At 39.1% G+C, this 23147-nt stretch overlaps 1 protein-coding gene across 1 annotated transcript; it reads right to left on the bottom strand.

The window, feature by feature from the left end:
- Nucleotides 1-4195: 4195 nt before the first annotated feature.
- LOC139737359 (serologically defined colon cancer antigen 8 homolog) lies at nucleotides 4196-23112 on the bottom strand. Its single transcript, XM_071648039.1, has 17 exons — nucleotides 23049-23112; nucleotides 22283-22469; nucleotides 21702-21870; nucleotides 19573-19734; nucleotides 18437-18556; nucleotides 17832-17939; nucleotides 17216-17280; nucleotides 16131-16328; nucleotides 15188-15326; nucleotides 10224-10376; nucleotides 9160-9294; nucleotides 8393-8509; nucleotides 7716-7844; nucleotides 6744-6876; nucleotides 5823-5940; nucleotides 4808-4982; nucleotides 4196-4424 (listed from the first exon to the last, which is right to left on the bottom strand). The coding sequence occupies exons 1-17, from the start codon at nucleotides 23110-23112 to the stop codon at nucleotides 4206-4208; spliced, it is 2391 nt and encodes a 796-aa protein (XP_071504140.1). The 3' UTR covers nucleotides 4196-4205.
- Between the last annotated feature and the right edge of the window lie 35 nt (nucleotides 23113-23147).

The following is a 23147-nucleotide window of genomic DNA, read 5'->3' on the forward strand; positions in this document are numbered from 1 at the left end:
TAGACATCAAATAAAACACCTTGTATTCAATTCACGTTTATGAATGGTTTTGTCCAAAAAAAAAAAATTCTAAGTAAGGTGGTCTCTCTCTCAATTTCTATATGCGTGTAAACTTCAACAATACGTTTTATTGCAGAAATAGAAAAGACCAAAAAAGGCAAAAATCAGCCAACCGGCTTTCTCTTCTCCAACTTCCCGCAACCACACGATTTGTGGTTTCTTTACAAGATCGATTTTTGCATGTTTTACTATACTATTTTACCCTTAGAGGAAAATTCCACTGTGTTCAAGTTGACTTTAATCAATAAAAAGTGAAAACAGACGAACAGAAAAGTTTCGTCAAAATCACACGTTTTAAAAAAGTTACGGAATTTCAAGTTTTCACATTGTCTTCCCGAGGTGATATTGGTCGTTTTCAACTGCACATACATTATGCAAATTAGGATAACTGATTTCATACCCCACAAACTCTCCCTTTGGTGGATGCTCAAAATACTGTATCCTAAAATCAAGTGTTGGGCAATACTTTAGCAACTACAACCTCTTATCCTCAAATTTACATTATCTCTCGGTAATTTCACGCGAAGGATGTCAGTTGTTTTTTTTTTTTCGAAGTCATGTAAAAAAAAAGGCAAACGCCAAGCGCTATATCTCGCCTTCATACTATAGTATATACAATGTATGAGCATAGTGTTTTTCAAAGTAAGTTCAATGACCTTTTAACCTTTGACCTTGTCGAACTTCACCGATCGAACTTGACCAGCATTTTTAGATAATGTACCTGTGGTGGGGGAGTTTGGTGGTCATAGCTCAACGCTGTGGAAAAAAATAGAGAAATCCAAATTTTTGACGACGCCACCCCCTCCCCCGACGACAACGGAAAAGTGACGCCTATATGTCATTCTTCCGCTACGCAGGCGAGATAAAAACACAGAATACTAGTACAGTGAATTTCGTGAGTATGACATCATCATCGTGTCAATGGTGGATCTACAGGGGTGTAAGGGCTTAACCTCCCCCCTCCCCATGCTTTTTGTTTATTTGTTGTTTGTTTTTTGGTTGTTTTTTGGTTGTTAACATATTTAGGAAGAGACGCGGCGGCTAAAATATGTGAAGATTTTTTTTTGTTTTGCTTGTCATGACCCATCATCATCGGGTGAACCCCACCCCCAGCAAAAAGGTGGATCCACCTCTTGCAATCTAATATTCATATGAACTTGCTACTAACATCCATGTAGAGAAAACATGCGAAATACATGTACAACATGTTATCAAAAGTCCATTTCTTGCCCCCTTTTCGGTTGACTTTTACAAAACCTCTTCTTTTCTGTTAGTTAAATGCAATGCTACGTATTAAACTTTTTTTTTGGGGGGGGGGGGGGGGTGATTGAACATTATAGCATTACACAAAGGATCACTTGTTTGTCGTCACCGTTGCTACCGATGTTCTTTACCCAGGACATAGGACCTATACACGACGCTACTCCAGCAACTTTGACTAAACTATACCAAGTTAAATCAAACAAGCATGGTATTGGTTCATTAAGATAAAAGAAGTTTTGAAAATTTGACATTTCACATGTTTTGAAGAAACAGCAAAATAAGTAAGAATCATATTATGCAAATGAGACAATAACATCACGGCATATAATTCTCCGATCAAATCAAATGATAATTTGTCTTTTTGACTTGCATTCAAAAAGGCAAACATGGTGCAGACTTGTGCACAGGCCAATGGGAGACTCAAGAGACGATGACATCATCACCATCTGACTGAATTTGCATAATTAAGGTATTGTACTCAACATCAGTTTCACAATCTTCTAATAAAAATGTTTCCAGAATAAACCATCTACACTTATGGTTTATTGAGAAAAATGGTGATATCTCCTTATATTTTAAGCTATATTGCAAAAAAATTTATATGGTGCGATGTTTTGTGATACAACTGACCTACACATATGCATCAAATGTGATATCTTGGCAATCTTTTTTTTAATCACTGCTCCCAAACATAAACAGGACCTTGTAAATTACAGTAAGGATTACTTCAAGAATAATATCTCTCTCTTTGGTTCTGTTGTTTAGACAATCATTTTTATTCATTTTTTAAAGACTTGTTGTTGTTTATGTTGTCGTCGTTGTTTGTTGTTGATGTGGCTGCTGCTGTTTCTGTTGTTGAAAAGTTTGTGAGTCTACATACCAAGTACAGGTGTTTATATACCACACACATACAGTACACAGTGCACTGGTTTGTACACAATGAAGCATATACTGTACACACACACAGTTGATGCCACATTATTGCATGTGTTTGGCCATGATCTGTCGATAACATGGTGACACGAAATGTGCTCCTGTGACAATTATTGCTCCAGTCTTATTTTCTCCAAGGACTTATACATTATTTCGTTTCAAGTGAGAATTAGTATTAGGGTTATGTTTGTGGGTAGGTTTTATGTTTTACTTAGCATGCAGACATTTCAGAGGAGCAATAGTAGGAGCAAATGTCATGAAACCCCATTATTCAGCACAGAAAACTACAGTAACACCAAAATGACGTCTTAATGTCTATTTATTTCAAAATGTTGTCATATCAAGATCAAAAATACATATAATAAATAAAATACACATAAATTCTGAACAAAAGGTAGATAAATTAATATATTACTGTTGACATGTTCATGAATAGGAATGTTACCTGTAAAACTTCCAGTTTCACCTGAACTTCGCACTGAGCCTCAATGAGGAAAACAATGGACGGAATACATAATTTTCATATTCTTGGGAAATTCTTGGCTTACATCAACATTAATTACGGTACGTGTCATCAAGAAAAGAGGGTGATTCTTTCAGAAGTCTTTAAAATAGAAGTTAACTGTTTAATACAACATCTGCAATTTTTTTAAAACAAACACCGATGATACTAGGGTCTTATTTAATTGGAAGGTCTTCTTTTGTGTCAGCACTGTATAAAATAAGGGCCCTGTCATTATTAATATTTACGACACAACAGACCTACAATAACAGAACTCTACAGTCACAATAAAAGTACAGAGTACTGAAATTTAGTTTGTGAATGTTTGGAAACCATTAAAGTTAATCAAACATCAATTTGCTGGTGCAGATCTTTAGAAATTATGTCAAATAAATATCCATGAACTGTCATATTCTCTTGTTATATGAAATACTGTACATAATCTTACTAGACCCTCACAAAAATTTGTAGGAGCCAAAGAGGGCCTCAGCTTGAAAAGGGTTGAGAAATGCAGCATTCAATAACCAGCTTATAATCCAGCTCTCTTACAATTTAATACGAAAAAAGGCCACTTAATGACAAGATTGTCACTAAAGGCACCGGAAATGGTTAGTCGACTATTTTGTTTAAACCAGCTTTGGATTGGCTAACAAACAAACTCAAATATTTTAGACATAGACATAGTGTCAGATAAAAATATGTGAATAGCCTTTTAAGAAAGCCTAATGCATTGTACAATGATTTTTAAAATGTACCAAAAACAGAGCTCTCATATATATCAAACTCAAATATGGGTATATAATCCATTCATTTCACACTCAATTGGTATCTTTTTGTTCGAAAAAGTACACTCCTGTCTTTAAAAAATAATGCATAAATCTATGAACATCTTAATGAAGCTCATATGCTTTTTTGAGTGCATAAAAAGATAAAGGTGAGATATTTTGTATCACATCACATAAGCCAATTAAAACTGCATAGCTCTGAGGTAATGACTGTAAAAGACCCCATAGCCTGGATATTAATGTAGTGGGAAGGCGGGCTCGATTTGGATATATTCAAGAATCCCACATAAAGAATTGCATACAGCTTTATCACTAGTATCTGTGTAAGTACACCACACAGCCAAAGAATTTTGACTGGAGTCAACCGTTAGCGATGAGCGTGTGCATTTTTGATGTATGTAATCGCTGACACATGGCTGATGGGCGCTATTCATGGTGTTTGAATGCCCCCGGCGGGCAGCAAATTCTATTGGACCATCCATGTTTCCGAAGGCAAGTGGGGCTTTAACCCATTGAGGATGGGCTGATTTTGTTTCAACACTCATTTCCCACACACACTTGCCAAAGTATACTTGGGACTCGTCCTTAACGGGTTACGGAAATTTAGAGTTCCGTAGAAGATCTTACAAACATCTAGAAAAGTACTCTCTTCTCTTGCTCTTCTATCTTTCCAGGTCTTTGTTTGGAATCAGGTCACTTCCACGAGACATGGACCCCCTTGCGGTCAGTCCGTCTAGGTCTCCATTCATCCAGGCCTTGTCCCCGTGGTCCAGGTCCAAGGGGGACTTGGATCTCGACTGGCCCCGCAGGAATTCCACCTCCTTGCTCAATACCTGCCTCTCCTGCATCAGACTCGTCTGCTTCTGTAGAAGCTCGTAAATCTGTCAGTCAGACAAAATTGATCCACATTACAATGCGTGAAGTGATGCCATAAAAAGTGTATCGTAATTTGTCGTCACAAATATGAATACTGCTGTGAAAAATTCAACCTTAACATTCAGTATCATACATATAGTGAATGGCCACGAGTGCAGTAGTAAAAACTTCAATGATGCAAAGCTGAGTTGAATAGCATGCCTCATCTTTCCAGAGTTTGAAATCTTGTCCCAGCGCACGAGTAAAGACCAAACACTATTTGTGTTATAGAACACTTCCGACATCAATGCAGGCGGTCTACACCAATTCTTAAATACAGTACGGAAATGGCAACCATTTTATAATTTCATGAAAGGCAAATGGTTGTGCGGAGAACAAATTTCTGCACCTGTTTGGCGTTCTTGTTGTTCTGCTCCTCCATCTGATGTAGGCGTGCCTTCATCCTGTGATGCAGCCGGCCGTGCTCCACACACTGGTTCTCCATGTCGGCATGCTGGTGGGAGAGGCGCTCCGACCGGGCCAAGAGCTCAGCATTGGTCTGCTTCAGCTGGCGCAGCTCAGACCTGAAATTGTGACATCACACACCATAAGTGACCAGGGGGGTGTTTCATAAAGCTGTTCGTAAAGTTACGAACAACATACGAGCGACTGATGATCAGTTCTGATGTGCTATACTCATCAGAATTTCCACAATTCAGCAAAAGAACTGATCACCAGTCGCTCGTATGTCATTCGTAACTTTACGAACAGCTTTATGAAACACCCCCCTGTATGTAATATCATGGCTCTTAATTTCCATGATTTGTGAGGCAAAAAGGCATTGTGTCATTCTGTTACTGTCAATGATCACATCTTTGGGTATGGACAAGTACTCCTGAAGCACAGCTTAAACACTTGAAATGTTTAGAAAGCCACATTTATCAAAAGTGAATTACTCTCCTACTAAATATAAAAAATGAATAAAAACAAAAAGAAACAGTATTCCTATACAGTACACCCCTGACAAATCCTTTGATAAGAAGCATACAAACATACCAGTACTCAGGGGCGGATCCAGGAATTCTGTAAAGGGGGGGCGTGACTAATATTTCTGGTGCCACTTCCGGGTTTCATTTCAGTTTTTTTCTTTTTATTTTCTTTGTTTTTAACGAAAATTAAAGGGGGGGGGCGTGCGCCAGTTGCGCCCCCCCTCTGGATCCGCCACTGGTACTTGACACAAAAGAAATGACCGGTCTTCGATTGAATAAGAGTCATTCATTGAAACATGCGTTACAGTCAATACGAAGAGCTATCATCACTGTACATGTAATCTTGCATAACAAGGTAGGATTTCAGGCTGCCAGAAATCAAAAGGGAAAGTCCTGGCTCGACTTGAAGTGACAACTTTAGGGACAGCCTCTGACCTGTATCTGGTGGTCCCGCTCTCCAGCTGGTCAGTGAGCACCCGCACCTCTTCCCTCAGCTTGTTGATGAGAGACTGCTGGTCAGACAGCATATTCTCAAGCTCATTGACCGTAAGGGCTGTATGCAAGAAAGGGCAGGGAATGGGGGGGGGGGGGGGGGGGATAGGGGAGAAGGGGGTATGGGGTGGAATCACAGGTGAGGTAGGGAGCGGTGAGGTAGGAGACAGTAGGGCAGTGTAGAGAAGTTTGCGGTAGGGAAGGATAGGGATGGGAAGGGTACGGAAGCATAAGGAGAGGTAAAAAAAAGTTGGAATGGGGTGTGGAAGAAATTTAGGAGCTAACATCATCTAATAAGACATGGGCGCCTCGGCTGTATAAGGTAATTACTACTTTTGAGATTCCAGTTATCAGTTCAACAGCCACAATGTCATGATTAGAAAAATTCTGTGAATATTCTTAGTCAGTCATTCAATCTTGTTGTTGTTGTTGTTGTTGCTGTACATCAAGAAATGGGACACAAAAGTGCTTTGATATTCACAATTTGCTGTTTCTCTAATTGGAGCAGGGTGGCGATACATACCTTTAATATACATTAGTGTGTAAATGACTGTCCCACATCCACACAGGCCTTCCATTGTAAGCAAGTACAGTGCATAAAGCCACTTGCTTCTTAGGGAACTGGGGATCTCGATCATCAGTCATCAATCTAATCAATGTCATGTTGTAAACAGCATACAACTCACCTTAAAATTTATCATGATAATTATGCTGATTCCCCTCATTTTCTACAATAAGCTATGACCAAATAGCTTTCCCCAGGCTACTGTACCGACATATAGTTCTTGAGAAAGTAAACACATATCTTGTCCTGACTCTTGACTGCTACATTGCTGGGACATGCGAAAATAGAGAAAAGTTTACCATGCTTATTCTCCATGTTGTGTATGGTTTGCTTCAGTTCCTGCTCCTTCTGCTCTGCCCGGTGGCGCAACATCCGGATGGCATCACGGTTGCCCTTGTCAACGCTTTCGTGGGAGATGCGAAGGATGCTGGCCTAAGACACAGTGTAGTAGTGATATGTACTGATGTTGAAATAACCTTCTGATTATTGAGGTACTGCCTATCATCCATAAATACAAAAATTGATAAGTGGAGCTTATATTTCTCCAAATATTTTGAAAATTAAAGGTTGGAAATCAAGACTCTGAGATTTAGCTTGTCATTCAGTGCTTTCATTGATTCTGAAATACTACAAATATGCCTACATGAGGTAACACAGCCATTGTGGTGTAATTAGATATTCTGGTTTGTATTGTCATACATACCAGCATTTCATTCTGATTTGGTGATTCTGGTAACTTTTTTGTATCACAACATATATTTATTGTGATGCTATACAAGACTGATTGAACAAATAAGTCAAGGAATGCTTGAATATACAAGAATACTTGAGTGCTACCAGCTCCCTGGTCCCTCTAGTCAGGTCGTTTAACGTTAAATTTTGAGATTACCGTTACAGGGCGGATAAAAGCACCAAATTTGGAGAGATGATCCCTCAGGACCTACTCATTGATATTAGAGTAGGAGCCCTCTGGAATTTTTTATTCTTATGGTATAAATGCTGAATTTCATTTTCTAGGAATTTTCGCACACATGAAATTCTACCAAAATGCGTGCGATTCTACACAATCATTGAATGCCACTGGCAGCTCACGGAAGTTTCATGCCGCGAAAAAAAAGCCGTCGGCTCCCATTCGCGATAGCTTCGTGTTGTGAAAGTAACACTGTATTTATGTATCTGAGGAAGTTTAGTAACAAAAAGGAGGTTCAGATCTGTTGTAAATTTTCTCATTTTTCATGGAAATTTCACTATAAAGCGACCAGACTACTCACCTCCCTCTCCACAGTGTTGAGTTTTTCCACCAGTCTGATGCTTTCCTCTCTGGATGTGGTGGCATCCTTCTCCGCCTGCTCCAGTCGTCTCTTCACATCGAGCAGCTCGTTCTTGAGCCGAGAGTTGTCCTATGACAAGGCGGCATTGAGATTTTCTTCTTGGTGATGCATTTCATGGCAATTCCTTAGTATGCTTTGAAATGTCATCACAGATCTTGGTAGATTTTGGTACTTGCATACCCTTAGTCTCATCATGCTGCATAAAAAAGTATCCCATCCCTTACGTTGCCTGCATGTTCATCTACATTAGCTCAAAAAAATATGCCCACCTTTAAGATTCACTGAGATAATTCAGAAAACAATTCAAGTCAGTGTCCAGCTCGTAGGAAGCAATATGAAGCAATGTATAGCACAAATGACTTTGGATAAAGTAGAGATACCAACATTCAACTACAAACATACAACAGTACTATGAACTAATATATGATCCTTGTAATTCACTGCAAAATATGACTTGTAACACAGATTTAAAAATCTTACAATCACAACCTTGAAATAACGGGATCTGTATTGGATTTCCATTTCTACATTACATCTAATCTTTAAAGAAAATGTATACATATTGGTGTGATGCCAAATTTGTGTGACCTAATGAGGAGGAAAATAGAGTTTTCTACTTGTTTTGTGTTTCGGAGTTCCATCTCCATGTTCGCCCTGAGTCTCTCAAGCTGCCTCATCGCCTCGTCTCGCTGAACCTTGGCGGTGGTCGTTGACATCCGATTATCTTCAGATACCTGGCAACCAATAAGGCCGGAAGTAACAGGTAATGATTTCTGGATAGTACAATGTAGCTTTTATTTGCTCGGAAAGATTTTGGCCAAATCACTTAATTTTATCTGGTTTAAAGGCATACAGCTGGCTTCACAAATTATGCACTAGCTGACCAGGTACTTTCTATTTTCTTTTTCTTTTTTTTTCTTTTTTTTTGACCAGGGTGGGGGTGATAGCAGATTTGTACTGAAAGACAGAAAAACGCATTCAGGATATTTTACGATTGCCATAGTGTAATGTAAATTGTAAAATGAAATATACATCAATCTCACAATTAAATTGAAGAATGAACTACATAGAACAGAATAAACTTCAGCATATAGTGCAGAAAAATAAAATGATACTTTGAACAAAGGAAGAAAGATGGTCAAGAACAGTTACGATCAAGTACATCAAAGCTAGGTACAAATAGAACACTGAAAATGAAAACAGTTCAAGATGCACATACGTTATTGTAATATTACACATGTTCTCATTAATTGGTCCTGTACTCATTTTCATTTCATGACTGAATGAAAAATTCAAGAGTAGATGGAGATAGAGTTTGAATGATTATGGCATCTGCATGGACGATTGACCTCTCTCCCTTTCATTGCTTACACAATGTCGTTACCTTGGTGATGGTGACCTCGTGCTGCATTATCTCCATCCTGGCCTTGTCGAGCTCTGACTGGATGTCCACTTTCTCTCTGGTCACTTTGTCCAGCTGGTGCGAGACTGCTGCCAGCTCCTCCGTCAGTTTTTCCAACTTCGCATGAGACAGCACATGCACAATGAAAAGTACATTTAAATCTAACTTCACATGGTCTATGTAATACGATGAAACACTCACTATGGGAAACATGATGCATCAGACATTCATTTTCATGGTTTTAATAGAATTAATCACTTCTTACATCTCAAATACTTAACCACATTTTGTTGTACTGACACCGAGGGCACTTCATGAAGCGTTTTGTCTGACAAATTTGTCTGACAAATTTGCCCTCAGCCAATCAGATTCAAGGATTTCAGTAGCTTATAACAGTTTGTCAGAAAGATATCTGACCAAAATGCTTCATGAAATGCCCCCCAGAGTAAGAGACCCGCAGTTCAGTTAGACTGGCTTTCTTACACAAACAAAAAATAAGGCTAACAGACCATAACAGCATATAAATTGAAAGGCTTTCACTGCAATAAGTGAACGTAAAACTCATTTTCCAACATTTCTCTTTTTCTTTCTTTACTTGGCATATATTCTAAATCTGACATTCAAATCAATCACCACTGTGATGAAATAGTTCTTCCAGTTTTGTATCATAAAATAAAATCAGAAGAGTTGAAAGAATGGCTGAACAACTCAAAGCTAGTATTCTCTGGTGAGAACCAGAAGGGCCTTATCGCAATTTTGGGCAATATTGAGTTATTGATATCATGTTGTAAAGCTTGATCTCCTCTACATTATGGTGTCCATTTTAAATCATTTTCAGTAAATTTTCAGTAAAATATTAAAAATCAAAACCACAAGGGCACTATTTTTACCCTTTATTTGGAACAATGGTTATCAATCTACCCCTTTTGATTAAATATATGTATTCTTTCATGAAAATGGATTTTTGTTTTGTTTTTATTTACACTAAAATCTTAGAACCTGATAGCGCCCTTCCAGTTCTCATCTTAGAAATGGTTTGTGCTCACTCTCTGATTGAGTTGTGTGATCTCCTCTTCATTTTCTCTCCTCGTCGCTTCTCGCTCCATCTTCAGCTTCTCTTGTTGCTCGGCAACCAGTTCTGCCATCCTCCCTTGCATCCGAACGATGTCCTCCTTGGCTTGCTCTCTCTGCACCAGGGCCTGAGTGCAAACATGATAACTACACAGTGAAGTAAAATATCTCTAAAGCTATGTATACCTGTGATTCAATATGAAACACAAAATACAGTGGTTGATTTTATTGAAGCCTACGAGTACAAGTATAGGCTCCTCGTTCAAATCAAATCAAATCAATTTCTTTTCAAATACCATATTTTTCCCCGATACAACTACCCCCCCCCAAAAAAAGGCAATCGCCAAATTGTGTCTCGCCCATTCGCGTACAAGGAATTAATATTTTTTATAACTCCCAGAAGTTAATTGACCTGCTTATGACCTTTGACCTTGTGGTGACCTTCCTACACCCTAAAGGACATTTACCATCCAAGTTTGGTCACAAACGGAAAAAGGTAATCAAAAGTAATGAGCCATAATCGAAACGCGCCATAAAAACTTAACATTGGGCCCTAAAAATTTGTTGACCCCTTTCTGTGACATTTGACCTTGTGATGACCTTTGACTCCCTAAGGGACATCTACCGTCCAAGTTTGGTCACAAACGGACATAGGGATCAAAAGTTATGAGCCACAATCAAAACGCGCCCTAAAAACATAACATTGAACCCTAAAAGTTTGCTGACCCCTGTCTGTGACCTTTGACCTTGTGACGACCTTCACCTCCCCAAGCGACATCTTCCATCCAAGTTTGGTCACAAACGGACAAAGGGATCAAAAGTTATGAGCCATAAACGAAATGCGCCCTAAAAACTTAATATTGGGCCCTAAAAGTTCGTTGATCCCCGTCTGTAACCTTTGACCTTGTGGTTACCTTCAACTTCCCAAGAGACATCTACCATCACCCAAGTTTGATTGCCATTGTAGCAACATGTGCTGAGTTACGTGTGAAAAGAGAGTCTTGCAAGTAAACTTTAACGTATGACCTCAAATGACCTTATCATGTGACCTCTTACGGCACCATAACATGAAGGTACCCCCAGTGCATCCATCACCCAAGTTTGATTGCCATTGTAGCAACATGTGTCGAGTTACGTGTGATAAGAGAGTCTTGCAAGTAAACTTTAACATATGACCTCAAATGACCTTTGACCTTATCCTGTGACCTCCAACGGCACCATAACATGAAGGTACCCCCAGTGCATCTATGACCCAAGTTAGGTTGTAATCCAAGCAACTCATGTGAAGTTATTTGTCAAAAGAGAGTCTTGCAGGTAAACTTTAACATAGAAAAGAGAGTCTTGCACATACTCTTTAAAGGGAAGCAGTCCTGAGATTTTCACTGTACTGATAATTAAGAAGAGTAAAAAATATAAACTTTCACCAATTTATACGCTTGGACATCAAAAATTGTCTCCGTACGCGATTTTTGAAAAATAATTCCTGCAAGCGATCGTGAAAGAGCCGGCAAAAAGATGCTACGTAGTGCATGCCCTACTCACCAAGTTGACAGCCGTGCCTCTAAAAACCAATTTAAGTGTTCAAATGATTAGTTGCAATTTTATCATATAATGTGAAAGTTTGTGGTTTTATAATTTCAAACAAAATATTGCAAGCTTAGATATATATAATTTACGAAAAATTAATATTGTAAACATAATTTATATGTATTTTTAAACCAAATATACCATGAACTTGACATCAAATAGGCACGGTCGTTTTCTAGCTTCCGTCCGTGTTGCATACTTCTTAGCGTAGAAACCACTCTCGCGCGCAAATCCTTACCATACCAATGTATATATACATACACAGTACACTCGACTCCGTCCAGTCAATTTTGGCATTCAAACCGAAGATAACCTGTGCATGAGAGAGTCGAATTCTTAAGAAAATATTGTTTGTATCTCAATATTTCTGCAAGTAGTCAGATAATCGCCTTTCCTCGAAAAAAAAAAATATGACGTGAGCCGGGAAGGATAAACACAGGGGGTCGTAGGGATATGATTTCGCTCCACTTTGCCGTGCATGTCCAGTCGGCACTGGCAGCAGCTAGCTCAGTGGCACTGTACTGCAGTCCAACCCCGGCTGCAGGCCCACGGTAAATTAAACATAGCTAGCCACTTTCCTTACCTCTCAAGGTTTTTTCCCTCGGTTCTCTTCGAAGTCGATGCTCGAGGTGTTTCTGTTTTATAACTCATGTGAGCAAATGGTCAGGATTGCATCTGGTTTCAGGAGTTTTCTCGGTTTATAACCGAGGGCCACAGCCTGCCGGTCCACGTAAAAACATCGCTTCACAAATTGTCCACGTACAGGTATGTGAGGTAGGTCACAACACGATTTCGAGATTTTGTAGGCCCTAAGTTTCTTATGTTCGGCATCGTTGTACCGATATTTCCCAGCCATACAGCTCACCTTTCACGATACTTTTGTTGGTCTGGGACGAAAAAAAGGATTTTCCTGGGAAATTTTCTGCACGATTCGAGCAAAACTACTGATGTAAGATAGCCTGACCAGACGACGCTGAATGCGGTCGCCCCTGTAGTGTACTAGCAGGCCTGTGTAGAATCGTTTCTACCTACAAATATGTACACTCTGTACGTACTATATAGAACATGCATGAGCGGCGACAGGTAGGGCTGCAGCTGCGCTTGAGACTGGAAAAGTGCGAAGGGCAAACCGCGTACGGGGTGCGTACGCGTATCTACCGTAGATCTATCATCTAGTTGTACCGTCCACACGTGCGAATATAATACACAATACATACACACACACACAAACACACACACACACACACACACACAACGTAGAAACAATGTCAAATACGAGTCGGAGTAGCCACCGACGTCTTCATGCATCCGGGTAAACTAGGGAGCGTACGGATAACGAGCAGAACACGGCTGGGAAGAGTTGTGCATCGACGACGTATGACTCTCCGCCAAGACTTGCTCATTAGCATATTCACCATGCAGAGTCACACTTTTTCAACCAAAATGTACGAGCTTATTTGGTGATTTTAAAGTTTGTTTTTGGTGAAAGTAGTTCATTGGAGGTACCAACAACAACATATTTTTTTAAATTTCGTGAGGACTGTGTCCCTTTAATATATGACCTCAAATGACCTTTGACATCATCACATGACCTCCGACAACACCATAACATGAAGATACCCCTAGTGCTTCTATCACCCAAGTGTGGCTGCCATTGCTGTACTAGTTGCCAAGTTATGCATCATAAGAGAGTCTTGCAGGTAAACTTTAACATTTGTGACGGACGACGGACAACGGACGACGGACGGACGACGGACGGACGCCATTTGGATCCCTTAGTCTCGCCTTCACCTCTGGTGGGCGAGACAAAAAAATCAATCAAACACATAAATAAACATGTATGAAACTATTTGTTCATTATCACTGTATATTCACAGAGATCCAAGAGAGGCCCATTGGAACATAAAGAAAGGTAAATAGGATGATGAAACGCTCAAGTACAGAAAATTCAACGCTTTTTTATTGTCATATCCATGCTGCACACACCTGATTATTTCATTACTCTGAATATATTAGGTCACTGTTCCACTAGACTAGTGAATGCACATATCTGCAAGCATAGCTCACATTAATTGATGATGAAGATGATGAACAGCATTTATGTCCCACCATTTATCCATAGAAGATTCAAAGGTGCCTAGCTTCCACAATAAGTCACATATCATTCACAATTGCTAGGCTATAAAGGTGTTTCAACTTGGCCAAGTTTAAAAATCACACTCTCTTTCCACAAATTGAATTTTACAAAGGTTAGGAATAGATAATATCTTGAGTGACAGTTCCTCCTAAACAATGTGCACAAACCATGTGCACTCTTTTCTCAGATTCAACAACAGCTGTGAGATAGGATGTTTTGATTTCTAACACACATTTGTGACCCTGCATCACAAAACAAACAAAAAGTCGCCAGACATGGATTTTTAGTTAAGGGCAGATTTTGAAAGAGCAGATTCTAAGCTTTAAAATGATGTATAAGTCAATTCAAATGGACTCTCCTAACCTATCTAAAAATTGAAAAGAAAGCACACACTCTGGAAAGGTGTAAACCGAGAAAAGAGGCTCTGAAGTAAACGGTCTATTCAAGCGCTTAATCTTTAGAAACCGTGCTGGCTGAGCGATGAATGGGTCCAAAAACAGAATGTAAGCCACCATAGCAACAACAATGAAGGGATTATCAGATTAAACTGAATTTGAGCAAGCTTAATTAACACATTCTGTCTGTAATAAATGCCAACTTTCAAGGTGGTAGCTTTATCTATTCAAAAGTTATTAGAGTTGAAAGTGAAGGGTGTGCAAAGGATTTTAAAGAAATGAAAAGGGACCTCTAAAGACGTACCTAATCGCAATACTGTACGATAAAAGGGTTGTAGAAAAACTGCTGAAAACACACTTTCCAATTCGTTTTATGACCCAAAACTTAAGAATTATGTAGACAAAGAATAGCTCTTTCAGTAAGTATGAAAAAGTCAAGATTGACTTGGTTGACCTGTTTCGCCTTTTTGAGGTCCTCACGCAAAATCAAGGGCTGCGACTTTGTGTTCGTTTTGTGATGCACGGTCACATTTGCACTTGCCTTACATTCTATAAAACCAGAAATGTTAGTGCGCATTTTAATTTCACGAATTTCGTGACAGTAAAATGCATGCGAAAGCTCTTGTGTACACTCTACGCACTGAACACTGATGGCATTTCGCAAATATTGCATGCCGCAAAAAAATGCTGTTGGCTCCATTTCATTAAAATTTTATGCCGCAAAAATATATGGCTTTAAAGTACGATAGATATAAGAAGCTTTATCTCAATGCAGAGTTCAGCAAAAGACTTCTACTCCATATATTTCTATCCCCAGTACCTCTGTCCTCTCTAGCTGAGCCTGTTCCACCAGCTGGATGCTCTGCTGCACCTGTTCGTACGCCTCTGCCTCCCTCAGATTGGCTTCCTCTTTGGCCGCCTGGCTCGCGGTCAGCCGACTCACCAAGTCATCTCGCTCTCTGGCGTCAGGCCACACAACACACAAAGTCATGTCACAAAATAAATTATGGTGTCTTTACAGTTTTGATGCAAGACAGGTATTTTGATACATTAAGATTCTTGACTTGCTGCACAATCTTTGAAACAGTTTGAACAGTCAAATGCTTGATCTCTGAGCAAAGAATCACCTCTGACATAACTCTGTATTACAAATAGTTCAACAAGGCAAAAATAGTTGTTTTCTTTCCACATGTACAAGGTCCACCACACACTTCTAAGGATGACCTCGGGATGTGCACTGATCAACTCTATTTTGTAGAGCTTACATCATCTGTTTGCCGTTTTGATGATAAAATTATGTCACAATACCAGGACTCTATTTCCTAGAGAATATACAGCTATCTTACCTCAACTGAAAATGAGAAATATCAGTATCTAGCAATGTTTGGTATCATCAGGTTGCATTTACATCCTCACGTTTTAGTTTATCTGGTCACGGCCAAGCCATGAGAATGTTGGTCTCATGTATGTGAGACCAGTCATTGCTCTAATATACTGGCTGTGAGACCATACACAGCACATGTCCTGCATGGAATAGTGTTATTGCTCGTGCAGTTTGTATGGGGCTTGATAGAGACTACATGGGCAAACTGTTCAAACAGAGTTTCACAGCTTAAACACAATGGGAAAAATTTTAGTTTGTTGTAGGTTCCATTGAATAAATACAGCGACCTTGCATTTAATTGTTAATTCACATTCACTTCATTAAGAAAAAAAGGAGAAAAATGTTGATTTAATAGGAATCATCTCATTTTAATACTGACTGTGTGATCCTGTGCAAGGTGCCTGTGTCCGGCGGATGTGTCTCATGGTTGGCTATCACGGCCTCCTCTTGGGCACAGCGGACGCACAGCCCTCCACTGACCACGTCGTCCTGTCTGGTCAGCAGACTGACCGACTCGGCCACTCGGAGCTTGGACCTCAACTCACTGCACTGCTTCTCATATGTCTCCAGTTCAGATCTGGTGTGAATGGAAAATGCAATTGTCAGATATACCGTATGTCCCAAAAAAAATTACAACGGGACCCTCCGCAATGATATCTTTAAAAATAGTGCAGCAATCCAAATACAAATTCAGGGTATGAAACTATAACTCATTGGCCACATCTTACAGAAAACCCCATTCGATTTGCTTCAGTGGTCAAAGAGAAATGAGAATTTTGTAGAGGATGTCAAGAATCTCTTCCCTCCAAGTTCTGTCTTTTGTATTCACACACAAAAGCATCGAAGTGCTAAACTTGGAAGAATCAGACTCATGACATGCTTTACAACTTTTCACATTTCTCTGTGACCGCTTAACCAAACTGAATTGGGTTTTCTGCAAAATAGAGCTAAGATGTTATATTTGAAGACCCTGAAGTAGCATTTAGATAGTTTAATCATATTGGGTGTTATCAATGCGAAAATTTGACTGTAATTTTTTTTTTTTTTTACATACTGTATTGAAGACATAGCTAGTATTTAAAGGGTAAATCATTTCGAATGCAGAACACACAACAGGGAATCACAGAGTAAAACATTCTCTGCTACTGTTGTCGCCCGTTATTCATTCTTATTCATTTTATCAGATGTGAAGTAATGATCAGTAAACCCTCCCAACATCCAACCTAACAACACGCAAAGATGTTAGACCAGTAGCAATTCGTGAAGATATCTGTACGCAAAAATTTCAGCTCGTAGAGTATTCCAGGGGGGCATTTCATGAAGCGTTTTGGTCGGATATTTTTCTGACAAACAGTTACAAGCTACTGAAATCCTTGCATCTGATTGGTTGAGAGCAAATTTGTCCGACAACTTTGTCGGACAGAATGCTTCATGAAATGCCCCCCAGATCAGCCCAGAACTCACTTTGTAGAAGTCAGCTGCTCCTCAAGCCGCCTCACTCGCACATCATGCAGTTTCTTTAGCCTCTCCTAAAACACAGACACACAAGAGAAGTTACAGTACTTCAGTGATAGAACTAATACAATTAAGGTTATGCAGACTACAAATGGCACAAAATAGTTTGACACTCAGTGGCAATAACTGGTATGAAGCAGGAGCATTGTAGTTATTATACTTTGTTGACCATTAATGACTAATTGCTGGATAATGCCGCTCTGCAATAAATGGGTTTTCTACATGACAGTCTTTAAATCCATGCTACATTATTCCAGAGTGCATTCTGGTCAAAGGAATGACAGGAAAAACCAAAAAATACTGCTAGTATTTTAGACTTCAGTGATAAGCACATAACTTAGATTCTTATTTTTAAGCTATACAAATATGATAAGATGTATTTCTGAATTTCCCTTCAATGTAATTGATTGCTGCTTTCTCGGGTAAAAATAACTACAGATGGACAATAAAAGCAATATTCAAGATTTGTATCAAAATATTTTACATCCCATAACATGCTGATGAGCAGAGCATGGGAACATCACCATAACTGCCATGGCAACCGAGTTCTCTCCCCGAGGCTCACCAGCTCCTGACTCCACTTGACAAACATGTTCCTGTCTTGTTGATCCTTGGCACCTGGTCTGCCTTCATCTCCTGGTCTACCAGTGGACGGTGCAGGCTGCTGCTCCTCCTAGATGCAATTTTTATACCAAATTACAGAAAAATACTCTCCTTGACAGAAAACCTGGACTAAGTTCCCTTCTGCATAACGCAAACATAAATTAAACCTTCATGAAAAAAACAGCTTATACAGTATGTTGGCCAATTACAGATTACATGGAAGTATACTTCAACAATCATTTTAACATCCACAGTAACAAAAAACAATCATTTGGTGATATAGCAATAATAAAATGTAACATCATTTGCAATGTCAAAGTTTTATTATGGACTGTACAGTTTGCTTTAAAAGAGGGTAAGTGGCTACACATATTGATGTTCAAAATCAAAATGTTGATTAAACATACTAAACAAAAGAGCACAAAATAGCAAAAGAAATAGCTGAAAGGTGTCTTATTTTACTACAAAATAGTACCGGTACTGAAATAGTGTAATCGATGAAGAATTCCCCCACTGGTATCAAATGACCCCTGAACCCATGTTTGCCCTGCCATTTTTAACCCATACCTGTCTGAATGGACTCTCTTCCAGGGCCGTCTTGATGATCACATCTTTCATCTCCTCATTCAGCTTGATATTCTCCGCCACGATGGCTTCCGTCCTGCCCTTGAGGGAATGCAACTCTTCCTAAAGGATGTTGTAGTGACAGAACAGTATATCAAACAATAGGGTCAAAGTTCAAGTGACATTGGCAATTTTATACTCAGCATATCTTTCCACAGAAAGCTTATTCAATGCATATGAATCAAACTTCTCATCCAGGTAAGACAAAAAATCTAATAGTGTCATTTTGCTGGTTGAAATCAAATAATATTTGAAATGACTCTGAACCCAACATATAAGCATCTGTTACAGCGCTATTTTTATGATTATGTCATAAGGAATATGGATGACAACCCAGAGAGTTCTTCCTTCGCAATGTGTGCTACCATCTCTGTTGGCTTACAGTTTACAGTCCTTCACACTACTGGATTCACTGCTAATATATTTTGTTTGCACAACAAGGGCATCCAATATGTAGTTCAGCATGCAGGTATCTGTGGGTGCACTCTGTCAATGGACTGGGTTTAATAGTATAATCTGTAGCCTTGGAGAGAAACACATACAATGTACATTGTAAAGAGTGCCTTCTTACCTTGTCCTGGCCCAAGGCAAAATTCAAATGACCTGCCTAAGGTCATAACTCTCACAAGGTGCTATAGAAACTGATCGCATTAGTGATTTATGCCATGAATATTTACAGCTGGCTCAAATGAGATGACAAGATGGACTCATTCATGACAAGTTTAGACAGCAAGTTTCTCCTACAATGTCAAAGAAAAATCCACTCTTCAAGTTATGATTACTTACAAGTTTCTCAATGTGACACAAAATAATCTGTGTCACAATACATATACCTCAAGAGAGAAGGAAAAATTCTTTATACCTATGCTGATTTGGGTGCTGCATACATTGCACTCCTATTGGAATGACAAGGTCATAATGAAATTCTTCTTACAACTAAGTAAAAATTCAGGTCCAAAAATTATCACCTACCGGTATACATCTTTATATTCTTTACTGTTCGGTTTTAACGAAATTTCTTTATGATGAATTAAAACTGCCAGTCCCAAGGACTTTGTTACAACGAGAGTGCACTGTACCTTGCAATATTTATTCTCCCCTTCCAGCTGCTGAATGTAGGCACTCTGACTGTTGATGATCTGCAGGAGTTCCTGCGGCTGAGGCTCAGTGTGAACCTTGGACCAGAGGGGCAGTCTGGGGGAGTGGCGGTACGTGTAGGCATCCTCCATAGCCAGTGGAACCTGACCACGAGAGAAAGGGAACTGATCATGACAATTTGTCTCTTGAAAATATACATTCTTAGACATGAATGAATGCATGCTTCTAATATTGGGTATAAAAGAAGATGACATGATCAGCCATATCTTCATACCATTTCCTCAGCAGATAATGCAACTCCATGGCCTGAATTCACGAAGGTGGTTTAAACTTAGACCATGGTACAAATTTAGACAATGATCTAAAATAAGCGTGAAATAGGTGTGCCTTTGACATGCGCATATCAATACGCGTTTGCTACTGGACGTCTATTGGTGCACGCAATCTGTCAATCGTATTTGCGCTCAAGAAATTTGCATAAACCACAGTTTAAGCTATGGTTTCAATTGTAAAACCTTCATGAATTCGGGACTATAAGTCTTGATGCCATTCATTGTTTCAATTCTGTGAAGATGCCAGTTTTGCTGCAAATGAAAATATCTGATTTTATCATCGTCTTCATGTTGCCATACAACTCCAAGGGAACATTCACACATCAAAATCGTATGTCCTAACAGCTAGTTAAAGGTAGGGGTTCCCTTTTACAGACCTCCCAAAATGCAGCAAAACATTAAATATGAACCTCAGGGGACTTGTTTAGGCCACTGCTGAGAAATTCAGAAGTCAACAGTTGTCTACAATTTGAATAATGCACAAAACTCAACTACTCAGTAGTTCTGTGTGTCAGCCACACTTAAAGGACAGGTTCACCTTCATAAACATAAGGATTGAGAAAATGCAGCAATATAAGTAGAACACATCAGTGAAAGTTTGAGGAAAATTGGACAATTGATGCAAAAGTTATGAATTTTTAAAATTTTTGTGTTGGAACCGCTGGATGAGGAGACTACTACAGCTTGTGAGTCATATGCGTACAACAGTATAAAGAAAATGTAAAGAAAATTCAACATATTTTCACTTTTTTCGCATAATAAAAGACCACTTGACTTGCCTCTTTCTAAAGGCAGGGGGAATAATATTACCCATAACATTTGTCGGTAACGAATGAAGGGAATGTGTACTTTTTTTCAAAAGACGAAATTTTGTGAAATTCTCTTTATATTTTCCTTGTATTGTTGTACGCATGTGACATCTAAGTTATTCATACACTGCAGTAGTCTTCTCATCCAGCGGTCACTGCACAAAAACTTCAAAAATTCATAACTTTTGAACGGATTGTCCGATTTTCCTCAAACTTTCAATGATGTGTTCTACTAATATTGCTACATTCTCTCAATCCTTATGTTTATGAAGGTGAACTTGTCCTTTAAGCCTTTTTGTTGCAGTCTTCTGTATTTTTTATCTATAAACACAAATCTAATGGTATAAGAGCTGATGTAATAACATATATAGTGTGTGGCATGAATGTATATAGAAATGTTTGTGAGTTTTGATGAACTTTCTTCACATAATATACATGATGGACACATGCAGTGCATGGGTCTGCAAAGGTAGCCTAGTAATGTACTGGAATTTATGGTGAGCCCCGAAAAAAAATTCAATTCAAAATCTAACGGTCATTAAAAGTGTACTAAATGTTACCTTCCACTTTCAATACTTTATGGGAGTTTCTAAAATGATACTCTCTTCAACATACCACTGTATTTATACAACTCTTCATTTAAGGCATGCAAATGGGATTCCCTACCTTTAAGGGTTTAAACCCTATGCAACAAATGATTCTATGATTGTTACATAATTATGATAAACTATGATGCACAGTAGCTGAATACAACAGTTACTTGCATGTACACTATATGTAAGCTAGGTTGAATATAAGGAATATATAATATTAATATAGGTAGGATAGCTGAATATAACAGTTATCAAGTACTTGTATGTATGTAAGATAGGTTCATTTACATGACATTGATAAGTTGAGTTGATTTAAGGTCTTGATTGTATCTTATAATCTATATATAATGTATTTGTAGTATTGATATATAATCACCTCCTGCCGAGTACTCTGAGAGTAGATAGTGTCTGATGACCTATGACCTCTTGTTGACCGATCCATGGAGGATCGACTCGGTTTGTGGGTGTGACTTAGGAGCAATGTTCTCAGCCTGTCCACTGCGTTGTTGTAGTTTTCCAGAGCCCTGTGGTCACTTGCATGAAGCCTGCAAATGTATCGTGGGAGAAACAAAACATGTCATATTGCTAGCGCAGCATGCAGTATCTATGGGCCATCTTCGAAAGCTCTTGATGTTTGTGTGACTGTGTGTTTTTCAATGGGCATGTTGATACAACGAATATACATATTTGTAGGCTTCATCGGAGAAGAAAAAAAAACTCATCAAATTTCTATGACAACAGCAAGAAAGAATCCAAATTGTATTTTGTGGATTGCATTGGATTACTGCCTTTGTTTTTCAGCTAATAACTTTGGTTTGGGACAACAAAATGTTTACAAAAGTTACAAATCAGGCAATCAGAAAACGAAAGCAAAAGATTGATTCTGAGCATTGGTACATCTCAAGAAGGATGTCACACAATTCTGACTGAGTAAGAGCTGATGGAAGGTTACTGAACCTGGAGCTGTGCAGGTGGGAGCTGTCCATGTCGAGATCGGCTCTACTCCTCCTGGAGTGTTTGGTGTAGTGAGAAGAGCTTCGCCTGGGGCTGGACGGCAGACTCTGTTGGCTCCCTCTGGAGGTGGGTCTCCTTGGGCTGCTGTTGAGGGTTGCTTTCAGCTCAGAGAGGGAGTCAGAGGCACGACCTTCAGATATTAGGAAGAAGATAACATGTGCGCAAAATATTGCTGGATGAACTCGTAAATGCTGTGTAACCGAGACTCACTCGTCAATCAAATCGATTAACATCATCGGCGTTCAAGCATACCGCTAACTATACACAGCCCTGTCATTAAATTCATTCGAACTTGAATGAACCTTGAAAGAGTAGACAATCCCTGTTGGCTGTTGCAGCTTTTCGTCGATACGTTAACGTATGCTCAAGTCAATTTGAACCATAATGACAGCAGTAGCTGAAACATCTCTACGAATACCGTTATGTCATTTGAATGATCAAAGAGTAAATTTATCGTTTTGGGGTGATACCCTGCCTTCTGCCCTTAAACTCCACCCAGGGCCCAGGATTGATTAATACCTGCATACAATATTATGAAAACATAGGTGGTCTAATCCCCGACATATTTTATCACACGTGGGACTTGAATCACGAGTAGGTTCGTTTGAGGAGCTAGGAGCTAGCTATCTACAACAAACGTTAAAAACAAGCGTTGCAATTTGCCTCATTCGTAGATTAGCGATAGATTAGCTAAATCAGTACTCCTTACCTAGCATTCTTCGTCCGTTGTATTTGTAGTCATGACTGGTTCCAAGTACGTCCGCGTCCATCATGTTTGCAGTGCAGTGTTCGATTTGTGTTCCTCCTT

The sequence above is a fragment of the Diadema antillarum genome, unplaced genomic scaffold (assembly GCF_040938485.1).
Source record: "Diadema antillarum isolate AM-2024a unplaced genomic scaffold, OU_Dant_1.0 scf00000029, whole genome shotgun sequence".
In the NCBI taxonomy this organism is placed as follows: Eukaryota; Metazoa; Echinodermata; class Echinoidea; order Diadematoida; family Diadematidae; genus Diadema; species Diadema antillarum.

What these genes read in the sequence shown, in the direction of transcription:
- LOC139737359 (XM_071648039.1), bottom strand. Translation starts at nt 23,112, where the DNA reads ATGATGGACGCGGACGTACTTGGAACCAGTCATGACTACAAATACAAC. An exon ending in CAACGGACGAAGAATGCTAG is followed by an intron (nt 22,470 to 23,048) that starts GTAAGGAGTACT and finishes TAATATCTGAAG; the next exon opens with GTCGTGCCTCTGACTCCCTC. An exon ending in TCAACACTGTGGAGAGGGAG is followed by an intron (nt 6,877 to 7,715) that starts GTGAGTAGTCTG and finishes ACTGTGTCTTAG; the next exon opens with GCCAGCATCCTTCGCATCTC.